Genomic DNA, 16,759 nt, shown 5'->3' with positions numbered 1-16,759 from the left:
ACATATGAGCACTGTTCAAGAGATGGAAATTTTGTTGTCGTTGCTTTTTTTCTTGGATATTGAAATGCAATGCAATTGAACAGAGCTTTTTAAGCAATTATTTTTCATAGTAGTTGCTGGGGGTACATTATCACACGCTCCCCATATTCATCATTACTTATCAAATTACGGGAACCAAATATGGTGCCGTGGAAGAAGTGGAGGAAGCAGCCTGTGGACTTATGGAATCTGAGAGATGGAGAGGAATCTGTTGTCTCTGTTTTTGTACTGCCTGGGCTCAGGTCCTTGCCACACAGAACCCTCTCTGCAGGTGGCTCCCACAGGAGAGCTGTGGGGTTTTTCCAGGGTTTCCTTGAAAGGTTACTCCTCTTATCACTGAGCAGACAATAAAAGTGACTGTAGGGCTATACATAGGGTGCTGCATAATTTATCATCCATACATGGACGCCTCTGAGAGTGAGCAGGAACACTATTAATAAATATGCCCGAACAACAGGCATGAACTAGAACTGCCCCAGGCAAACCTAATCATACTGGTACCACTGAGATGACGTGCAACTCAAAGCACTTTCTCCCAAGGGTCTCCAACCATTTCATTAGTGCTCTATCCAATTTGACTTCAGTCTAGGTCTAGAGCTACTCTGTCCAATAGCAATAGGATGCAACTTGAAATGTTTTAAAGTATCCATGTTTTTTTAAGTTATAAAGAAACAGGTGAAAACAATTTAAATATATTTGATTCAATTTGATTTACCATAGTATCATTTCAACATACAGTCAATATAAAATTATTAATAAGATCTTATATATTACTTTTTTCATATTTCAATCTTTGAAATTCAGTATGCATGCCACACTTAAAATAAATTTCTAGTGTTAAATAGTCACATGTGGTCAGTGGCTATGATGTTGGACAACATAGGTCTGACCAGCCCAGGAATTAGGATATTCAGGGATAAAGGATTGGTTTTATAACACACACACACACACACACACACACACACACACACACACACACACACTTTTCTTCTAGGCAAAAACAGACACACTTAAATGTCTACACTTACTAATTTTGCCTACCCTTGGCACAATACAGCAGTTAAACAGTCTTTTGCCTGGGGTGAACCAGACCTTGGAGCATATAAACTTCTATCTGGCAGATTTTGAGGTGGGGGAGCAGAGAGAATATGAGTTAGAAAAGCTGGGTAATTGATGAAAACTTTTAGGACTTTTTCTAGACCAATATGTGTCTTGTGTTCCTAAGTCCAATAGACCTGCCCTGAGCACCTTCTGTGTGCTTGGGATTAGAGACAGAACAATAAATAAGGCACAATGCCTGTTCCTTACAATGTTGAGGTTTAAAGTTTGTAGGAAGTTTATTTTACAGTAGAGACAAGAGAAGTCTAGGATGTGCCATTATTCCGTGGCAAGGAAAGACTCTCGTTCTCTGAGTCCCAGGTCTGAACTTCATCATCCACGAAGAACCCTCTGAGGAAAGGAGGAAATGCACTTTCCTCTTTATTGTTGGTACCCAGCAACTCCACCCATCTTTGACAATTTGCGTAGGTTTAGGTAAAAGGATTCTGGATGCCAGGATTTCTTCTTGAATTAGAATTTGCATCTTAGCTAGAAATACTTTATCTCCCTCTCTAAATACTCCAACTTAAGGCTCCGCAATAGCATATTTGGGTCAGGATACAGGATCGAGCAGCAGGAGAGTAGCCCTTCTTTCCTCTAGGGAAGGCAACATTGCTGTATTTACAGTTATGCTCAGCACAGAGCCCAGGTGACAGAAATATGGAAGTAAATAGTGGTGGACTTTCTGCACATAAATCAGAGTAACACATCAATAACAATGGTGTTTTAGGGTATAGTAACATCGTAAAAAAAATAAGCAGTGATTTAGTTTCTGTTTTATGTAATTATTCTCTCATTTTTATAATCCTTCTCTTCCTCCAATCCAATATATTTAGGCTTAATGTGGTCTCAATCAGTGTGCATTAAACACATGCACACCTCCTATACCACATACTGGTTCTGTTTGTACTCATCATTAGAGTAGAACATATACACCTGATTTTTATTAAATTAATGTTTCACTAAATGCATTTCCTTAAAAAAATAGAAAGTGAGAAAACATGATATCTAAAATAATTTCAGGACATTTATCTCCTTGTTCACAAAAAGAAATATGCCAAAATACTGCTGCAAACCTATTGGTAATGATTTAGTCTGGTGATTCCTACCTCAAATACATTGACCCCTGTTCTAGATAAGAATATTTTATAACAAACAGGGAAAATTCATTTAGTTCATTAAGAATCTTTCTATAAAATGTTGCATGTTTTTTTTTTGTTTGTTTTGTTTCATTTTCTAAAGGCATCACAGGCAGTAAGGCTTAAAATTGAGAAGAGATTTGCTTTTAGGAAACTTTTAAATATAGGTACATTATTGAAGATCATGAATTGCAATGAAATACAACCATTAGCCAAAATCTAATTCTCAGGCTATTTCCAAGGATAAACCACAATCGCACTTCTTCAAAGAAACCTAGGATTTAGTAGAAAAGTCCTACAGCCCCATAGAGATTGGGGACATTGTTTCTTTAGGAAACTGTTCTCCACTTCTCAGTTACATGTAGGGCAGTTATAGGTATTACTAGGTGTAAGCACTGTTGGTATATGGTTTTTTCCCTTAATGTGAAGGTTAAGATCTAGAAACTCAATATTGCTACCACATGTCTAAGATACCAGTAGCTTGAAATTATACCACCATTCACCATGATGTGACTTCATAAAGCATTATGCTGAAAACAGAACAACTCTATCTTGGAGCATCTAAAGTAAGAGGATGAGGGAAACACAGGAATACGGTGCTTTGGGTAAAAGCATAGATTTTGGAGTCAAACCACCTGGGTTAAATTCTTGGTTCTGCCACATACTAGCTATGACCTTAAACACATCACTAAAAACTCCTCTGGCTCAATTTCGTTTTCAGTAAAATGGAGATAAAAATGTGTTCTTGCTTTGATGTGAAAGTGTTGATGACTTCATGTAAAGCCCTTTGAACAGTGCTAGGCACATAATTGGTGCTCTATACATAATAGCTATCCCTATAACTAGGTACTAGTAATAGCTCCTAACTAATACTATATTTCTTAGCAAAAGATCTCTAATTTTCCACTTAAGACTGCAAAGTCCCAGTTAGTTTATGGGTAAGGCATTTGATCTTTCATTAGAAATGCAAAGAGCAGTATACCTACTGGAATAACAGGTTTCAGACTCTGGCCACTGGGGTGCGAAGTGCTTGGCTGGGCATCAGCAGGTGGGCTTGGAGCAGGGTCACTGCTTCTCCTCACCAGCAGTGGAGTGCCTGTAGGACAAAGTAAGAGGTGAGAGGTCAAGGGAACCCTGGGGGAAGACACTGCATGGTACAATGGGACTTAATTAAAAAGGCTTATAGCATGCTTTTATGTAAAAACATTCTATTTCTAAGGAGGCCTGTAAATGAATCCACTTAATGATCTTTTGCCACCTTTTTATAGAATGACACATGGAAACAAAATCTTTCAACTCTCTGCTCTTCCCCACTTGCATTTCAAAACAAGCCATTGTACTTAAGAGAAGACTGTTAGGCAGTGCAAAAGTTGATAGTTTGCAATCGAAAACTGATCTAGAAAATATATTTGACTATTAAAAAGAATGATTACCCAGCAGACAAGTGAAGAGGTTCACATAACCACTGCAATTTGCTATTCAGTAGAGCTAGAAGTGTAGTTATTACTGCTGTTTGGCACTTCCCAAATCTTCTGAATGATGATATATACTGAAATAAATTATTTGCTGGGGTTATAGCCTTAATGTCTACTTAAGTACACAAAGACACTGGTTTCATTCTCTTCTTTTTCTCCTAAAGGTGATAAAGCTGATAAGGAAAATAAGTTAGTTCACCTAAAAATATATCCTGATTTCTTTTTAAATTTAATGAATGCTTTCATTATTAAATATTTGAGTCAGTTATTAAATTCTGAAAACAGCTCATACTATTAGAAAGTTCAAATGAAATTCAACCTTGGCAGAGCAAGTGGCCTAACGACGCTGCCTGCAATGAGGTCAAGAGTAATTTGTCCATACACAATTGGCCACTATAGAAGAAACTCTCCAAAAATCTGTTTGTGACTTAAAAATTGCTCTCTTATAAAAATTAACTTTTTTTTGTGCCCCTGGAAAAGAAAGAAACAGTAAAAATGCAATTCCCTGTTTATCAATAGTCTAAAAGTAATTCTCCAACTCTTTGGAGCTACTGCAGTTTAAAATAACAATTTTTCATACCTCATTTTATATGGTACACTTATAAAAAGTGAATCCATTTTGAAGTTATTTACAAATCTGATTTTTCTATGTGCTGCAACATTCTTACTGTGTACAAAACACAGAATTGCTAATACTTTTCATCCTTATTCAGTTAGAAGTTGCTTTTTAAAAATAACTTATTTTCTAAGAAATTAATGTGCTACTGAGGATGAAACACTATGCTGAAAGTATTAAAAAGAATGTTCACATTCCATTATTTCTTTTTCCTTAATATATACTTCAGTAAACTATTCCCCACCTCCATCTAAAACATTTTTTTAAGTATAGGTGATTTACAATATTGTGCTAGTTTCAGGTGCACAGCAGAGTGATTTAGTGCTTTTGCAGATTCTTTTTCATTATACGTTATTATAAGGTAATGCATTTAATTCCCTGTGCTATATAATATATCTATAGTATATCCTCATTTCTTATCTACTTTATATATAATAGTGTGTGTCTGTTAATCCCATATCCCTAATTTGTTCCTCCCTGCTTCTCTCTTCCCTTTGGTGACCACAAGTTTGCTTTCTTTAACTATGAGTCTGGTTCTATTTTGCATATACATTCATTTGTATTATTTTAGAGTATTTCTTAAACAAGTGATGTGCCAATAGCTCTATGATTGGCAACTATTCTTTGAGAGAAACATTAAAAAAAAATCAAGAGGAGTGAAAGTAAGAGAAAGTATCATAAAAATCTTAGACAATCGAGTTCCACACCAATATGTTTTTCCCTCATTTGGGTGATCTGAAGACTAAGAGCTTCTCAGATTAAGCCCCTGAATTACCATTCACACAAAGTGAACAAGTCAGTCTAAATGTGATATCCTCAGAAGCAACCCATTATCTCTGAAATTAAGGACAGAGTGGGGCCAACTCCATGAAACTCTGGTTTGTTTCCAAGCCTTTAACCCAGACTTGTACACTGCACATCAATAATCTCAAATTTGAAAAAGACAGATAAATAACATGTCAAACCAGCATGGGGCACCAAGGTCAAAAAAATAAGTTGACTTAGAGGCACAGAAATGAATATTTCAGTGATTAACAATTTCAATTATATTATTTTTTCAGATGAGTCATATACATATATACACACATATACAGAATATGTATATGTTGGTGGGGCAGGAGAGAGAGAGGAAGAAAGAGACAGACATTATTCTTTCTGGGGAATAAATTTATTTTCCTTAAATAGGCCACACTATATATTGTTCCTTCAACTTTAAAGACATGACTGACTCCTTACTTGCTGTCAATAGCTGTTGTTTTAATAACAAAATGTTAACTTATTTAAAATGTAACTTTAGAATAACATGCATTTTTATTTCTATAATCAATCAGTATGTGCAAGTATTATAGGGTGTCTTCTAGGAGACAATAGCTCAATTTTGTACCAGTGTCCCAACTATCTAGAACATTAAAAGGCAAACTGTGTGACAGCTAGATCTCTCTTAAACATACTGTCGGCTCATCAGAAATAAGTTTTGTTCTTCTCTACTTTTCTGTATTTTGTTCTTGAATGTCTCCTGTTGAGACACCTAATTTCTACAAGCTGTCTCCAATGAGCATCTTTATTTATTTATTTTTTTCATGGTTATCTCTAGGTTTTTTGTTTTGTTTTGTTTTTGTTTCTGTTTTTTTTTATTTTCCCACTGTACAGCAAGGGGATCAAGTTATCCTTACATGTATACATTTTTTTCCCCACCCTTTGTTCTGTGGTAATGAGCATCTTTAAATAGGAACTGCTATCTCAGAGAGTTTTGAACAAACTTTCACTTGACAATATAATTTTTTTTTTTAATCCCCAAACCCCACGTGAAGTTAACTAACTGTCAGGAAGAGACTGAGTTACAACTTAAAGACAAGGAAAGATATGTCCTAGTACAGAACAGAAAGCAAGTAATGAGAAGCCCTGAGGATGACTTGAGCAAATCCTTGGCTATGTATAATAGTCAACATACCCTGTAAGCAAGACTCAAATGAGAGGGGAGCTACTACATCTGGTTTTGTGGACTCTCCTGGGGGCAGGGGAGGTTGGGGTGTAAATAAAATAGAACCTCTGCACCAAAAGAGTTTAGTAACTAATAGTAAAATTAGACATAGTGACATAGTGTCAAGACAATGGAGAAGATCCGGGCTTTGGAATCAAACAGACTGAGCTTCACCTCTCCTGGCTCTGTGACATTGGACTGCTCCATGATACAGCCTCATCATTTATAACCTGGTGATAATGTCACATCTCAGAATTCATGGAAAGCTGAAATAAAATAAAGCATACATGAGACATCTACTATCTGGTACCCATTTTTCACACAGAAGCCACTTCCCTTCCATATACACAACAAAGGAGGCAATAAGAGCACTTGCTATGTAAGCAGTGTTATCTGCTCAAAAAGGTGAACTCCTGAAATTCAAGTTAATTTTCTTGGAATACTATGCAAATGAAAATAGTAAAACATAATTTTATGATAAATCAAGTAGACTTACTGTAGAAATCTAAGCTTTTATGACCAAAAAAACAACAACAACAAAAAAAAAACCTGAGTTGGAGAGAAGTTCAAAAATGGGGGAAAAAATGGGCAGAAGACCTAACCAGACATTCCTCCAAAGAAGAAAGATGAATAACCTATAGGCACATGAAAAGATATTCAACATCACTAAGTATCAGAGAAATGGAAAATCAAAACTACAATGCAGTACCATGTCACACCAATCAGAATGGACATTAATAAAAAGTCTACAAATAATAAATTCTGGAGAGGGTGCGAAGAAAAGAGAACACTCCTACACTGTTGGTGGGAATGTAAATTAGGGCAGCCTCTATAGAGAATAGTATGGTGGTTCCTTAAAATACTAAGTAGTCCTGCTCTGGCCATATATCAGGAGGAAACTCTAGGAGAAAACTCTAATTTGAAAACATAAATGCATCCCAATGTTCATAGCAGCACTATTTACAACAGCCGTCTTCTTAAAAAGAAGCATACACACACAACACACATATACATACATACATACACAATGGAATATTATTCAGCCATAAAAAAGAATGAAATTTTGCTATTTGCAGCAAAATGGATGGACCTAGAGATTATCATATTAAATGGAGTAAGACAGACAAAGACAAATATCATATGATATCAGTTTTATGTGAAATGAAAAACAATGAAACAAATGAGCTTATTTGCAAAACAGAAACAGACTCACAGATGTACAAAACAACTGACGGATAGCAAAGGGATAGCAGGGAAGGGAGGGAGAGATAAATTAGGAATTTGGGATAAACATATACACTACTTTATATAAAATAGATAAGTAACAAGAACCTATTGTATAACCAAGATATTCAATACCTTGTAATAATCTGTAATGAAAAAGTATCTTACAAAGTATATACCCATATACACACACACAGAACTGAATATATATGAATCACTTTATATGAATGTAAAAGTGATTCACATATATATGCATCACTTCACTGAATACCTGAAACTAACACAATATTGTAAATTAACTGCAATTTAAACAAGTTAAAATGGAAAAATTACTACTCATTGGTATTTTTTTTAGCTAACTGAGGAAAGACTCATTAGATTTTAGAGGCAAATGCCCTCAATTTGGCCCAAGGAACAGTTTAAAAGCCACTGGCTGCAGAGCCCAAATAAAGTAAGAAATATTAAGTACTTTAAAGCATGTAGCCTTACACGATTGCATTATGTTTTTCTACTCAATTAAATATTTGAGGCCCCACTATGCTTCAACCCATACAAGGGGTAGCCAATATTAAGATGAATATCACGGTGCTTATTCTAAGCATATCTTTGAAAGGAGGAGCTGTGGGAACATTTTGGTGTACAGAAAAGTAGGTCCCAGGGTGATGTTCCAGGGTAGGTATGTATGGAATCCTGGAGAAACCATACCAATGAACACACACACTGTACACTGGATCAAGTCCCCTTTCAATTAAGCAGATGCACAGAAACGTAATGGAAGCCAAAGAGAAGCAGTACCCTCAAAACAGAAGAGTTCCTGTTCAGGTGTGTAGCTGCTATTGACCCTGTCCTTACAAGATAGGATCTTGCCACATCAGAAAAGCTCAATTCTTGTTGGAGCACCACCCATGTATATCAGGGCTTATGCTGGACTCAGGAAAATTTACACAGCCACTATCCTTATGTTTAAGAAAAAATGGCTATGTTCATCAGGTTCTACCAGACTTTAAGTGAACTAACACTAGACTCAGTTCTCAGGTGTCTATGAATGATGGTGCATCTTCCAACTTTCAAGTAATCACCCTTTTAATTTTGGTAAAACTGGAATTCAAAGGGGTATAGTTACCTGTCCAATGTCCCTTATAAAAAGGTCAGGAAGCCCAGAGGAGGGTCATCTAACCCACTTTGGAGACAAGAATTTTGAAAGAGGCACCGACTAGTTAAAAGGCTCAAATTGGTACATGAATGGATCATGCAAGATCTAAAAGCCAATACAGATTTAAGGTGCTATCTATATAAACTCAAATTGTTGTCTCTTTAGTGTCAGTGGTGCATGTGCACATGTGCACGCACACACACACACACACGTGGAGGAACCCTCTCTCCTCCTATTTACAGGATGTGTTTGGGATGACATCAGTTTAAATGTCAAATGATGTGTTACACAAAAAATTCTATTTGTAGGGTTTGAAAGGTGTTTCAGAAAGATAGACAGTTACAGAAACTCAACCTAAAATCCAGAAGAATCATCAACATAATGATGCAGTGGGCAGATAAAACAATGGTTTTCAACATGAGCTCCCTGTCAAATGTCACAAAGGCACATGTTCTCAATTGCATGGTGCGTAGGAGCAAAGAATTATTTAACGATAGTTAAGGATTCTCCTGAGCAAAACCTGAAGATCAGCACGTCATCGATATTGGTGCTATTTCATCCTAGGGTGATTGACATCTGCAAAGCTCTCCCAGTTAAGATGCTGACAAGCTATTCTGTAAGAACTGGGAGGGCCAAGCACAGAGAGGCTGGAAGGGCAATGTGAAGATAGTAAAGAGGAGACTTGGCAGTCAGAGGCCAAAAAGAAGTGAGAAACTAGAGGAGGACACAGGAGAACTTAGCAATGGCTACACAAACACACACACAAGGTAGATGAGAGGGAACATACAAAAGAAATCTAAAACCATCCGTAAGAATGGAAAGAACAAGCAATAGGGAAGTTTTGGCAACTGCTATGATTTGTTTCAGAAAAGTGACAACAATAACAACATGAATCTTGGCTTTAGCCCACTGAAGGTTAGAATGATTTGCTGTTAGTCTAAGATGTCTTGATATCCATGAGAAATCAGAGCCTACACTTTCCATTGGGCATTCGTAAAGGTCATGCTAGAAATTGTATGAGCTTCCAGAATGAGTGATGGAGACAAACACGAGGTAAACAAAAATGAAGAGGAAGAATCAGCAAAGGTCTGTTAATGGCAATGAGAAAAACCAGGATTTTACATCCTTGCAGAATCTTCAGAGAACTTTCAGGGTGTATCTAGAGTGCCAGTGGTTAACAAAGCCACAGAGTTGAGCTTAGAGGAAAGGTGGGATGAGAGGAAGGAGAAAAGAAGTTAACATGATAAAAGGTTTTTGTACAAGGAGGGGTAAAGGCTGGTCTTTTTAGAGATTCAGTTTTCCTTTGCTCTAAGGGATTACTTCTCTGCCATTGAATTATCAGGTCCCCCAAACACCTAATTTGAAGTAAGAAAACACACCTTCCTTCCCATGTTACTGACACTTAGGACAGATGGCAAGATAAATATACATGGGGGAAAATGCTATTGAAATACACGTAAAGTGGTAAACATTGCACTATGACAGTGAAAATGAATCACAAATGGTTAACATTTTTATAGACTTAAAAAACAGATAAATAGGAAAAGATACATTCTGCCAGGTCAGCAATATTATCAGTTTATTAGTAATTCTATAGGATGCAAAAACTGCATCTTGGTTTCATATAGTACGTTTCCTTAATAGACTTTGTAACTAGTCAGCACCTCCAAGAATGCTTTTTAATTATCTTGTACGCCAACACTTGTTGAATGAATTTGATATTGCGATGTGGCTATGACCTCCAGATATATGGTACAAGAGAGTGAGGAGGAGAGAGTCAGGAAACAAGCCTTCTAGAGGTGGCCCCCCCCTGGCTCTCTGTGCCCTCCAGCAAGTGGCTGGGCTGCACCTGAGTCCTTCCCCCGCCCCCCTCCCATCAACTAAGTAAGCGTGTTGAAGAAGCTAAACCAAAGTCCCATTCCAGATCTGAAAAGAGATAGCTTAGTGATTTATGTAGCCAATAAGGAAACTGATGTCCACAGAAATTAAGTTCTTACATCTTCTGGACTTGATTTCTACTCCAGTCCTAATCGCTTGACTCTTTTCCATTGCGGAGTTACATCTCTGTGTGGGTAAGTGCATAGAAGAAAGGGGAATGGTAGCTCTTCAAAGCCATGGTGATTCTTTTCATCTCAAAAGATCAGCAGATAGAAAGATTTAGATAGGAAAATACAGATAAAAGGAAAGTATGCTGGGAACCAAGGAACTAAGGGGCAAACATGTACCCATGGTCACATGGGTATATCTGGCAAGATGCTTGACCCAATAGTCAAGGAGCACTAGCTCCTCTCCTAGAGGGCATGGTCTCTCTTGCAAATGATTTAAATGCCTCACTAGTACTCTTTTTCTAGTAATATTGCAAATACCTCAATTAAAAAGAAAGATTAATGAGAGTGGTACATCATTTGTTTTTGGAGACAACTAGATTTTGTGTGTGTGTGTGTGTGTGTGTGTGTGTGTGTTTTATGGCAGAAATAGGGCTTTTCAACTGATGCCTAACAAACTCCCCTGCACTGAAACCTGGAGACTCATAAAAAAAATTGGTAATGATATCAATAGCAGCACAATTTATGGCAAAGTACTGAGAAGAGATCACTTTTCACTACAGGAGTACCTGACCAGGTTAGATGCCTGGCCTGTGATGAATGCAGCAGCTGTGACATGCTTTTAGACACCATGATGGAAAAACCACACAGGAGAAACCAAGTCACACTTTAGCAGAATTTTAGCTGTCCATATACTTTAGTCTTAAATATCACTCCATTAGGAAATCTACTCCCAGTATTGCCATAAAAGGAGCAAAGAAATTCAAGTTGACTAACAGCATCGTTTTTCTTTCATTTTAGATTGCAAAAACCAAAAAAAGCCTGTTCAGTGCATGATGGGACAAATGCAAGCAATTCACAGAACAATCTAGCTACACAACAGTTATGAATGAGCACACAATTGATAAGATATCTTTTAGTATTTGAAAAGCTGTTTAAATTGGAGTGCCACTGCTATAAAAACAAGTAAGGGCGTTTGTGACTGACTTTTATTGGGAATTATACTTTTCTCTGAAGATAGTTATGCCTCCAACTCAAAGTATATTATTGCCGCATTCCTGAGGGTACAGGCTTTTTCTCCTATTGAAGTGTTCACATTTTATCTGGTTGATATATACAAATCTACAGCTTTTCATATTGTTTAAACTACATCACAATATCAATTTTCTCAGGCTATTTAAAGTCAGTTAACACCATGTCTTAGACGTGTACTAGGTCTCAAGTGTTATATTAAAAACAATGTCAAGCAATAAAGGGACAAAATGCAGTTTATGTGTTTCAGCAGTGTGCTGGAAGAAATTAAAAGTGGTCATTTTAGGTTAAGAATAATTGCAAAAGATTTAAATAGAAGAACAATGACAAGTTACAGTGGAGGCTCAACAGAAGCAAAGGTCCTGGTCTTTGAAAGGTATATACACTTTAGAAAAATAACAAAATATTAACCCACACAAATAAAGATTCCTGGATTAATAAATCCAAAGAAAGATTCCTGAGTTATAGAGGTGAAAGGAAGGGATGTGTCATGTGCATATGAACCTCTAATTTCTTATTCTGGCATTTAAAGACTTCATTGGTTTTCCTCAATCTCCCTCTCTGATTATATTTCACATTTTTTGCCATGCTGTATATGCCAAACGGGGCTACCCGCCATTACCTAAAAATTACTTGCAGACTCTGACCTCATTGTGCATGCTCTTTCTACTTCTTAAATTATCATTCTCTGCTACTGCAATCAGTTGTAATCCTGTTCATCCTTGAAGGTATAAAGACTCTCTGCTTCCTTGTAATGTTTAGATACAGATTTGCTATGGAGCTAATTAAGCCTAACTCAGGGCCCTCTACAAGATCCCAGGAGGAACCTGAGCAACATGGTCACATGATTATATGATCTTGTAAACTTTGCCCAAGTAAATAGCTTAATTGCAAGAGGTTAATTCCGTTCTCTCTTCAATTCTGACATCCCCTCTATCATACTCTCTCCTATTGGATGAACCTAGAGTGGTCATGAACATTTCTCAAATTTAGTAAAGAGGAAAGTGAGTTGGAGATCTATTTCATTTGAATATGGTAGACTATATTTGTGTGGTTCACAGATACTTCTGTGTACAGTTAACGTTACTGCCAGTTATCCTGATGAGGAACATAAGTATATTCCTAACAGCCACTGTGCTGGTTCATCCAGCTTCAGGATACAAAGATACAAGGCCAGGTGACATAATGGCCTTGCTCTTTTTGCACCCAGCATTGGAAGGGTGTGGGTACTGGAAAATAAATAAGATTTGAAATGTACAAACTCAGGAGCCAGTCCATGAACAATTCTTTCACTCACTCCATGTATAAAACTGTATATAATTCATAATCAGATCATTTAGTTCTCATTAATACCTTGACAAATGGGAAGCCCTCTTCCATATGGAATACATTTGAAAATGCAGCAGAGAATTAAAATTCCTATGTGAGTAAGACACAAACTTGCAGCTGTTTCACAGATTACAAGAATATATGTGTGAAGGCCCATGCTTATACATCTCAAATATTATTTAAATAAAAAATATTTTCATTACCATGCTAGAGCAAAGATTGAATTATCTTTTTATTCAGTGTATCAAAATAATATTATATATGAAGAGATTATTAAAGAATATGTAGTCAAAATTGTACAAAAAAGTGGAATAGCTGAAATAGTTATTTTAGTCATTAATTAATATGTAGTCAATTCATATATCCTTAATATTTTTTTTTCATAATTTCTGACATTGCTGGTATATTGGCTTTACTAAATTTGTTTAAATTTTCACTTTTTCCCTCATTTTAAATAAGCACTCATTTATATATACATATATATGTGTGTAAGATTTATGTTCCTCTTCTTAAATAGCAATTTCCCCACATTTCATACATCAAGAGTTGCACAAAATATGGATCTGCTTCTGTGTCTTTTTAGGGTATGGCACATCCTGTTTTGTCTTAGGTATAAAGGTGCATTTTCTTCTTGTCTCCCTTTAATTTATTCATTTAACAAGTATTTACTGAACACCTAAAATACACTCAGCAGTCTTCTAGGCATTCTGGAAACATCAGCACACAACACACAAAGGTCCTAATCTTGGAGAGCTTGTAAATAGCTGGATGAAGACAGATAATAAACACATATACAAATACATGTAAACGTTTAAGATAGGGGTAAAGCAAGTTCTTAAACAGAACTATAAGAAAGAGAAACTGATGGGGAGGAGGTTGAGGCTCTTTGATAGCAAGCAACTTATCTTAGTCAGTCACTTAGAATCTTAGCAGAGTGGGTACTTATCATATGCCTGCTGAACTGAACTAAACGGAGCAAGAGGAACAACAGCTAACCTTTAAATTCAAAAATCTTGGGAATTTGAAATGTTTCAGACAAAGGAATTTTTGGGGGGTTGTGAAAGGGGTCTATGCTCCCAATAAGTAAGTAAATTGCTGCTGTCAGGTTTGTTTCCCTTCAGCTAACACTTTTTTTCTTCAGCATCAACATTTATTTTAAAACAAACACTTTTCACACTAATTTAGCATATGTTATCACCCTTGCAACTTAATGATAAATGAGCATAAAAGTGACATCAACACCAGTATTAAATAATTCCAGTAGAGGCTCTGAAATATTGACTACAATCTTGTCAATTACTGTGGTTTATGAACGGATCTATGGCCCAGTCAGTTGATATTTCAGTTTTCTAGAATTTGCAGTCTTCCATCCTTGATATTTATGAGGTTAATCTGTATTTATAAGATTTTTGGCAACCTATGGAAATAACTGGAAGGAAACTAATTGGGTTTACTTGACAAGATTCTTTGGGTTAGTTGACTTTTAAACTCAATTTTGAAATGCATAACATATATGAATTGATAAACTGGTATAAAATGATGACTCAGATATTTAGAGGAGGCACAGGGGCACATATATGACTGTAGAGGCTAGAGACAGACATCCTTGCACAGATACTGATGAGATTTTCTCAACCAGAAAATAGGCATGAACCCAATAACTAGAGGAGAAAGTGACTGAGTCATGTGGTCAGAAGACCATTACTAGAAGATCTTAAAAATGGGAGAGTTGTCATTTAATCTAATTTGAATAATACTGAGGCTTCCAAAGGGAGACCATCTAGAACACTGTTTTCAGGTTTTGAAGAACTGATTAAAATATGTTTTGGAAAGACACATGCAGCTTATAAATGCATGAAAAAATGTTGACTAAAAGAATAAGTGGCAACATGGATGGACCTAGAAATTACCATGCTAAGTGAAGTCAGCCATAAAATGAGACACCAACATCAAATACTTTCACTGACATGTGGAATCTGAAAAAAGGACAGACTGAATTTCTTTGCAGAACAGATGCTGACTCACAGACACTGAAAAACTCATGGTCTCCGGAGGAGACAGTTTGGGGGATGGGGAGATGTGCTTGGGTGTGGGATGGAAATCCTGTGAAATTGGACTGTGATGATCATTATACAACTATAGATGTGATAAATTCATGTGAGTAATAATAATAATAAAAAAAGAAGTGGAGCTAGCTTTTCCAAATGGGGTCTTTTGTCATTCCCCTTTGAACATCATAAAATGTTTGTATATGTGTCCAGAGGAGGGGTTTCTGGACTTGGGGGATTGTTGGATTCGGCGTGGAGCATGTTTGGGATACATCGTAATGGCAGTGTTGTTGTTTGTAGCAGTGTTTATGGAACCTTTCTTTTGTCATAGATTTTAGGCCCCAGCTCCCACTGAGTTGAAAACAGCCTCCAAAAGAATACTTCACCAGTTCTTTGCAAGATGAGAAAGGCAGAAATCAAGCAATGCCTTCAGGCCACTGAGCTACAGTTGCAAACAATTACTGGCAAGATCAAAGTACTAAATTCAAATCACCAAGTCCTTCATGATAGATGAGACATATCCACAAGTCAACTTAAGGCATCCAGGGTACAAATCTGTACAATTTATCAGCTGCATTTGAAATGTTTGATCATTACATTTTATTGGATCATTCAAAGTCCCTGGAAGGACTGGAAGAAGCAGTGCCTTATGGCGCCACTGTTATCTCTTAGAAACACTCAAGAGATGGTTTTGTGCCAAAGTCTTGTGCCCCAAATGCCGTCTTCTGGTTTGTAGCAAACGGACCTGATGCCTCTCAGGGCCTTACTTCCTCTGATGTGGAAGGCAGAGTTTCTACTTAAGAGTACTTAAAAATTCTAAGCAAGAGTCAATCAACTGAAGCACAATCCAGAAAATACAGAAACTGGGCTCCTCAGGCAGGGAACATGTCTAATAAAAGTGCCAGAAGAAAATGTGACTCGCTCCTGTCCTGTCTTGCATGGAGACATTCTCAACATTTGTGACTGGTTTGAGACCTCACGTGCTGACCCACAGCTACTTCTGGAGACCAGGGATCAGCACTGACCTCAGGCACCTTTTACCTTATGCGTCCAGCAGGCAGGGGCCATATTCTATCCATGTTGTGGAACTGACCCCAGCTGTCCAAACCTTTGTGACCTCACATTAGATAACTGAAATCTAATCCATTTGAAAGTACCCTGAAGACCACCCAGGTGTTTCATATGGCTGCTGTCTTGCTACTAAATAGGTCCATTACACAAGCTGGAGCTCATTACACCAGCAGACTAATTCACCCAGCAGCAGAGCAAGGCAATGATCCATGGATCATTATTGACTTTTCCATGTTACTCCTTGCAGCAGATTCAACAGACGTCAAAATCCAGAGGCCACAGGAACAAACTGGATTGTGTTTCTATGATTCTTCAAGAGAGGGGACAAACCACTCTTACTAATAGAAGTAAAGCTCTAACTTCCAAGGAAAGGAAAAGACATTGGAACATAGAGGACTGCTAATGCTCAGTATGGGAATCCAGACTTTGGTTTGAATTTAAAATATTTTCAACAAATGAATTTTTGAGAGTCACAAAGGACTGGGTTTCAATCATTAAAAAAAAAAAAA

The 16,759-nt window shown here is 36.9% G+C and overlaps 1 protein-coding gene across 6 annotated transcripts in view; it reads right to left on the bottom strand.

Annotated features, from left to right (window-relative positions):
* PARD3B (par-3 family cell polarity regulator beta) overlaps positions 1-16,759 on the bottom strand; it is a 1,031,031-nt gene that overhangs the window by 545,848 nt on the left and 468,424 nt on the right. For all 6 annotated transcript variants that reach the window (XM_021075042.1, XM_021075045.1, XM_021075043.1 and 3 more), the window contains one exon: positions 3,263-3,372. In XM_021075042.1, coding sequence (XP_020930701.1) covers positions 3,263-3,372 — 110 coding nt within the window. The remainder of the gene's footprint in view (positions 1-3,262; positions 3,373-16,759) is intronic.

Source organism: Sus scrofa, chromosome 15 (assembly GCF_000003025.6).
Source record: "Sus scrofa isolate TJ Tabasco breed Duroc chromosome 15, Sscrofa11.1, whole genome shotgun sequence".
NCBI lineage: Eukaryota > Metazoa > Chordata > Mammalia > Artiodactyla > Suidae > Sus > Sus scrofa.
This window is presented reverse-complemented; position numbering and strand designations above follow the sequence as displayed.